Here is a 7,971-nt window from a genome sequence, read left to right as displayed (position 1 = left end):
CTACTTCCTCTCTCTTTCTACTGTCCAAATCCTAGCTGACTTCAGAATGGCCAGAACATTTTGGCTATTCTCTCCTTAGTCTTCCACAGAACTCAGCTTGGAAAAGGTTTGGACTAAACTGTTTGAAAAAGGAATGCTTGTGCCCATTCAACTCACTGTCACTGACTGAGAACTGACTCATAGTAACCAATAGCTTCTGTAGATCTTTACGGGAGGACATGGTCCATATTTCTCCTATGGAAGAGCTGGTCGACTCGTACTGCCAACTTTGGGTTAATAGCACCATACACTGAACACTATGACCACCAAGGCACTATTATTGTTGTTATGTGACGTTGAGTCACCTGCAACTCATAGTGACCCTACGTACAACAGCCCTAAACCCTGCTCTATCCCTTGCCAATCTTACTGTCACACCTGTCCTGATTACCAGTGACTGAATCAATCCATCTCATCAAAGGTATTCCTCTCCTGTGCTGTCCCTCCATCCTTTCAAGCATGACATCCCTTTCCAGGGAATGATCTCTCCTTGCAACATATCCAAAGTATGTCAGATGAAGCTTCAGAATCCTTGCCTCTAACGAGCAGCCTGTCTTCACCCTTTCCACGGTGAACTTGTTTGTTTTCCTAGCAGTCCCTGGTATCTTCAATACTCTTATTCTCCAGCACCACAGCTCAAAGACATCAACTCTCCTTTTGTCATCCTTACTCATTGTCCAACTCTCTGATGCATAGCAAGTAACAGCAAAGACCATGGCCTGTGTCAGGTGCACCTTAGTCTCCAGTTGCTCTTCAGTACTTTGGAGAGGTCTCTAGCATCGGACTCTCCCAGTGCAACTTGTCTTTTAATTTCCTGGCTGCTGATACCAAGATTATTGATTGTAGAACTAAGCAAACTGAAGCTGTCAACAATTTCAATTTCTTCACCGTCTATCATGGTGCTGTACTACGGAATTTTATTTCACCTCCTTCATACTGTACAAGCTTCTATCCTCCCTGAATCCTGCAAACACACTATGAGAAACTTGCCTGTTTTCTTCTAGGAATTGACTCCCTAAACAACTGTAGGTTCCTGCTGCTGCCCTAGGAACATGGCTGACCCATCTGCTATGCTAAATGAGCCTTTCCAGGCTCTCTCCTCAGTGCTTCTCTCCACCACCCCCTAAATCCACGTTCACCCAAACAGAAGCTGTTTCCTTAGCCTGGGCATAGGGAGGGCAGGGAGGAAGGTCCAAGCTCATCCAACACATTCCTCTACCTTTTCATTAGCAAACATCATGGGAATGTTAATGAGAGGAGGAGGTGCATTACTCTGAAGCTCCTAGGAGCCAGACCTACTTGCCATGCAGAGTCCTCCTTTGCTGATTTGGCCATCCCTGGGCAAACACCCTACCAGAACCCTGCTACATACCAAAGGCACTACACTATGTAGTGGGGGTATTAAAAGCTTTTGTCTCCTTCTCCAGCCTCACTCCCCCTATGTTAATTTTCACCTTCCCTCTGTACCCACACCCTCAGCTCCTTTACCCCTGCCACCTGAAGTGCTCATCTCCCCAACCTGGTCCCTGAGAGATGTAGGCTCCTCAGTTTAAGCTGTGTTCTTCCCATTCTAGCCCCAACTTGTGGGTTTTTTCTCCAAAGCAAGTGAAACCCTGGGTATATCCCCACCAGCTCCCAGCCACAGCTCCCCTTCAACTTAAGAGGGTGGAGCTTGCAACTCACGAGTCATCCACGAAGCAGGGGTAAGGCATCTGCTGGAGATAGATTCCAATGGGAAGTTCAGCCTGGACCTGAGTCCTGGTGATGCCCTGTTCAATCATGTCCTGTAGATAGGCAAACCCGCCCCAGATATAACGAAAGTCTTCCACCGGGTCAGCTCTGGGGCCCGAATCCCAGTACCTGAGAAACAATCAGAGGGGGAAACAAAGGAAGCCAGTGGGGATGAGGCTCCCTCAGCCTCACAAGCACGCTTGTACCTTCCTCTCTTGGAAACTTAACAGACTTTCAAACTATTCAACTCTTTTTTCAAATTCAAAGTTTAAATCTCAGTCGTAAGCATTAGCCATTGTGTGATTCTGCAACTGCTCTCCTTCAGAAATTCTACTTATGGTTTTATAAAATAAATTTCTTACTTCCTCTTTTAAAACTTCATTTTATTGATATATAGGCCAAGTATGGTCTTAACTATTTGCCTGAAGACAAATAAAAACCAAAGCCAAACACCAGACAAATAACCTTCTGTAGCCATGAGGTCCGTTCTTTGTCACAGCAGCCCCTAAGATAGTGTAGAACTGCCCCATAGGGTTGCCAAGGTTGCAGTCTATGGAAGCAGAAGCATATGCCACATCTTCCTCCTGTAGATCCAACAGCTGGTAGTTAAGGCTACTGATCCTTGGTTGGCAGTAAAGACTCTGTGCCACCAAGGCCCTTTCTCTTTTCTTTGTAACTTCCCACCAACTTTGAGGACACCCCATTTGTAGTATCTCTATGTGAAGTCAATTCAGTGCCTTGAGATTCTATCACCAAGTTGCACAGAGTCCAGCCAGGGAAGAACAGTAGCCCCGTTCTCCTCCTACCAAGTAATACATCTAACCAGTTAGCTTAGTTCTTTAATCCCCAAATGTTTGTATGTTTTTCCAAGTAAACCTCCCATCACTGGGAGGAAATGGATGTCCTGATTCCAGAGGGACCCCTTCCCCTTGACCCATATTCCAGGAGTGACTAGTGCCTTCTGAGATTGCCCGAGGCATCACCTGTCTTTGATTTTATTGGTTTTCTCCACCACATCGATGTCCATGCGGATCTTGTACTTCACATGGGGTGGTAAGGAGCTGGTCCAGGGATACATGTCAGGGAACACCACACCAGCCCAAAACCTGTTTTCCTCCAGCAGAGACAGGGCTCGTTGGGTAAGCTGCGTTTCATCATCATAGCTTTCAAACTTATCCAGGGTCAAGCACTGCAGATAAGCACAAAGGGGAGAGAGTTTGAGGAGTCCCAGCAGGAAAGACTTAACAGCGAACAAGGAGGATAAGAGCTGCTGGCCCAGGGAGAGGTGAATACAAGAGGACAGGCAACTTAATGTTTGCTTAACTCCAGACTCCGTTGTCAGTTTTCCAGATTGAGGGGTAGAAAGAAGGAAATGTGTAAACGCGGACTTGTTCTTAGTCCCACAGGTTTCATGAGGACATGGCTGTACAGATCTGCAACTCTTTTTTTTTTTCTTTCAGATTTATTATACATAGGGTCGCCATGAGTCACAGGTGACTCGATGGCATCTAACAACAACAATATACATATATAGGTTGGTAGACATAAATATACACACAATACCATGCTCTGACATTGGTGTGTTCAATTCTCATATTCCATGCAGGAGATGCAAGCTTGAGTCCTGGTCCAGGCATCTGATGCACAACCAGGTCCATCTGCAACTCTTAAAGTGACAAAAATACCCAGGGCTCTCACTCCCCAGTGTGGAGAGGTGAGAGAGTGAGATCACATTGGATGTAGGCTGATTTGAAGATCAGAAAGCATGACCATAAAAGACTTTCAAAAACAGAGATACAATGTTAGTGGCGAACCTTTATGTCTCTTTCCAAACATTCACACGCACACAGATGACTAGCTGAGGGAAGGACAAGGCAGAAGAAAAAAAAAATAGTAGTGAGTCAAGCTGATTTGGTCAGAGAATACATTTCCAGTAACAGTTTTATGTTTCATGGAGAAGGTATTTCCTGACATGTCTCCTTCAGAACAGAAAAACAAAAGAACAAAACCAAGATTTCCCCCCCCTTCATTTGACTATTAGGAGATGTTTACTTTAACAGATGTATTAAAACATTATATTGCATTTGTACCTGTTCTTCTCTGTAACCTACTGTCCCTATAATACACTATGGGTGTTTGTGTGCATGTGATACATAAGAGGTCGGATGGCCTTGCCTTGTTTAATTTGTTGATTAGATACTTACTGAGAGTCTGCAGTGTGCCAGAGCCTGCTTGGCTCCAGGGGTACAAGGCAGAGAGACGGAATCGCTTCCAGAAATAAACTCAAGGCCTAGTGAGGGAGAGGGGTTGGAGTAAACCAACAATTGTGAACAGAATGAGCAGGTTCTGCTGGAAGCAGCCCGCGGTCCTCTGGGAGCCCAGGGGAGGGACACACCTGAGGCTCCCTGGATGGCTCAGGGAAAGGGGCAGTGGGATGTGACTGACTCCTAAACAGGATGAGGATGAGCTGGAAGAAAAACAGGGAGGGTCATCTCAGGCAGAGGGAACAGTACAGGGAGCACCAGGACTCCTGCAGAGCTAGACCTTTACATGTGGTTGGATATGAGAACCACTAGGGAGCTTTATGAAGATACCTACACCCTGACCTCATCCCAAGCACATCAGTATTTTGCAGGAAGCTCCCTATGAAACTCCAATGTAAAGAAGAGTGCAGAGCGCAGGAGGTGAGTAGTTGGAGATGAGCACTAGAAAGATGAATGGGAATTAAGTCATATTAGCTCATTGGAATTTGTAGGGCAACCAAGCAGACTGACTGGTTGCCGGGGCACACAGCATCTTAAGGGCTGTAACAAGGAGAAGTCTTAGCAAACTCTAAGTAGCCTGAAGCAGTCACTGAGGACTTTTCAGCAAGGAGACAGCAATGATTGAGTGGTAGAATTCTCACCCTCCATGCAGGAGACCCAGCTTTTCTGGCCAATGCATTTCATGTGTAGCTATCACCTGTCTGTCATTAGACTTTATGTGCTGCTGTGATGAGGAATGGAAAAAGGATGGGCAATCTTTCCCCCAGCCGTTTACCACCTCTGAAAACCTACTGGAGGGTCAGCTTTGAGTCATTTCCAACTCAACGACACACAACAACAACAAAACAACATGATGCAGAACTGAGGTGTCAGCAGAACTTTTAGACTAAGAGAGAGTAGGGGGAAAGTCCTGGCCACCAACTTGTGAGAATCAGCTGTTGAAAACCCTATGAATCACAGTGGTCCAAACCCAATTCATCATGAGGAATCAGGCATGTGTTGTATTCTGAGTGTGGAGATGGTGCAGGGATGTGTTTTCCATGAGTCAAGGCTGACTCAATAGCCACTGAGAACAATCACAAGACAGATGTGATCAGATTATTTCAGAAAGATGACTGATAAACTGGGGAAGTGGAAGGGCAGGGCGGACTGGAGGAGGTGAGAAGAAAAGCAGGAAGACTGCTAGAAGTCTGTTGTAATTTGGTTTAAAGTAGCTAATTAATTTGCACGAAAGTCCTTTTTGTTACCGGGAATGCTAATTTTACTGAAAACGAAGCTGGGCTTGGGGAAGGGCCTGATGCCACACAGCTGACAGTGGCAGAGCCTGAACTTCCACCGCATCACAGCTGCTCAGGAACAGCAAGAATGTTCTTGTTACACAGCATCCGTCATCAGAATCACTTACAGCAGACCCTCCAGCAGGTTTGCAGAGTCTGTAAATCATACAGGAGAAGAATGGAGTAGCTGGCGGATTAGAATCACCTGTCTTTGGGTTGGCAGCACAACTCCTTACTCATCGGGCCACTTCCTTTAGCTCTGTCCATCATGTGGCTCATAAAGCCCTTGAGTGTGCTCACAGCTGGTATGGGAAGTTATTATCAATGTTCTCATGTTGTTGTTGTTGTTGTGTACCATGGAGTTGTATCTAACCCATAGCTGACTCTCTGGCAGGTTTTCCGAGGCAGTTAATTGAACAGGGGGAGATTGCTCATCCTTCTCCTATGGAGCAGCCGCTGGATTCAAACCATGTGCCTTTGGGACTGCAGCACAGCTTTTTACCACTAGACCACCAGAGCGCTCATTTTACAGCCCAGGAAACTTGGTCTCAAAGAGCCTGAGTAACCTCTGTAAGATGGTAGTTGTTAGTTGTCATTGAGCTGGTCTTAGGGCAGTAGGACAAAATCTCTGGTCCTGCACCACTCCCTTGACTATTGTGGACTGACCCATTGTGATCTACCTAAGATTACCTGGCTGATTTTCAGAAGCAGATCACCTAGGGTATCTTCGTCTGGAAGATCCACTGAAATCTGTTCGGCATCACAGCAAATGCCAAGTGTCCACTGATGGATGGGGTTGCACACCTGGTGCACTGACCAGTGATCAAACCCAAGCCTCCCACATGGGAACGAGAAGGCTCCAACAGACCACAGAGTAAGTATCAAATCCCAGTTCATTTGACTCTGGGAAAAAGAAAGAAATGAGAATGTGGACGGATTGCAAGGCCTTACCCAGAGAGTCTAGCTGCCTGATAGGAGTACTGACAGCAGGACAAAGCAAGCTCAGCCACTGAAGATCCTGTACTTCTAAATCCCACTTGAGGGCATCAGAGCCTCTAAACTAACCTGAGCCAGAGCCTCTAATTACTGAGCCGTTGTGTTTGAACAAGGTACTGAGAAACTCTTGAACAAAAGGGTTTCTCCTTAAACTCCACAGCCTGGGAGAAGCTTCATGTAATTTTCTCACTCTTCTAGATAAAAAGAAAGAAAACAAAGGAAATTCTTAACTTTCCAGCTGATATGGGAAAGAGGAACACAGGTACATGAGAGAATCTAGAGGGCAAAGGCTTAAAAAAAACCCCAAGAAGATAATCTGTTGAGAAGCAAATGGAATTTGATTTCTTTTTAAGGAACACCATTAATTGTAGTCACACATCATGGAGTTTAAGGAAATGGTGAATTTTCTTCAGGCCGCCAATCTCACACAAAGAAGCATTGCTCATCCTAATGCTACCCAGTCCTTAAATGAGAGAGTTAAGCGCCTCATGCACAATAGGGCCTTAGTGAATGTTCATTTCCTCTGTGTAGACATAATGGTATTAGGTGCTGTGTAGCTGACTTCTGCCTCGTTACTGTGTACCTTTGAATTGGAAGTGAATAATAGCTGACCCAGCAGTGGGTTTTCAGAGATAGTAAATCACATGGGATAAGATTGTTCATTTTTTTTTTTTTGTGGAGCAGCTGGTGGATTCGAACCAAGTGCCTTTAAGTTGACAGTCCAACTCCTTACCAGTAGGGCACTAGAGCCCCCAACCACATATAAGGGAGTAGAACTATCTCATAGAATTTTCTAGGCTGTAATCTTTATAAGGAACCCTGATAGTCCCACAAAGAAAACACTCTGTTGCTAACTAAAAGGATGGCAATTCAAACCCAATTAACAGCCTTTTCAAGGAAGAGAGATGTAACCTGTTTCTGTAAAGAGAACACTGGAAATCCTGTGAGGCATTTCTCTTCTATCCTACAGTGTCACCGTCAGGTGCAGTTAAATCAATGGCTGTGAGCAGCCAATCTTCACAGGAGGAAGTACCATGTCTTTCAGTTAGTGGCTGAGTGTTCAGCTGTTGTGTCAGCAGAGCTAGTTAGATATAACAACAGGTTTGCTGTTTTATAAAGGCTTATTGCAGGGAAGTTAATATGTAGACTTCCACGTCAGCCAGAGACCAAGGACTCAGTGTCGGTCAGTACTTGATCCACCAACACTACTAGAGAGGATGACAGAGATTGTCAGTCTGCTGTTGAGGCAAGGAATTATCAGAATTGAACTGCTTTACGTACATATAAAACGTGCATGTTTTCTAAAGTTTTCTTTAGAAAGACCATCCATTCAACAAAATTAAGTAATAGGATAATCTCACTTTAATGTTTCATGTGAATTTGTTGTTTGTTGTTGTTGTTATGTGCCATCGAGTCGTTTGCGACTCATAGCGACCCTCTGCACAACAACCCTAAACCCTGCTCTATCCTGCACCAACTGCACTGCCTCTGACACACCCATCCCGATTACCCCAGTCACCGAATCAATCCATCTCATAGAGGGTCTTCCCCTCCCGCGCTGTCCCTCCACCCTCCCAAGCATGATGTCTCTCTCCAAGGACCCGTCCCTCCTGGCAACATGTCCAAAGTATGTCAGACAAAGCCCCAGAATCCTTGCCTCCAAG

At 45.4% G+C, this 7,971-nt stretch overlaps 1 protein-coding gene across 1 annotated transcript in view; it reads right to left on the bottom strand.

Annotated features, from left to right (window-relative positions):
• Window positions 1-7,971, bottom strand: part of ABCA4 (ATP-binding cassette, sub-family A (ABC1), member 4) — a 246,946-nt gene that overhangs the window by 130,887 nt on the left and 108,088 nt on the right. Inside the window, exons 12-13 of the mRNA XM_006882479.1 lie at window positions 2,754-2,959; window positions 1,723-1,899 (exon numbers count right to left, since the gene is read on the bottom strand). Of these exons, the coding sequence (XP_006882541.1) occupies window positions 1,723-1,899; window positions 2,754-2,959 (383 nt within the window). The remainder of the gene's footprint in view (window positions 1-1,722; window positions 1,900-2,753; window positions 2,960-7,971) is intronic.

Source organism: Elephantulus edwardii, unplaced genomic scaffold (assembly GCF_000299155.1).
Source record: "Elephantulus edwardii isolate Elephantulus edwardi_28Jun2011 unplaced genomic scaffold, EleEdw1.0 scaffold00020, whole genome shotgun sequence".
NCBI classification, from domain to species: domain Eukaryota; kingdom Metazoa; phylum Chordata; class Mammalia; order Macroscelidea; family Macroscelididae; genus Elephantulus; species Elephantulus edwardii.
This window is presented reverse-complemented; position numbering and strand designations above follow the sequence as displayed.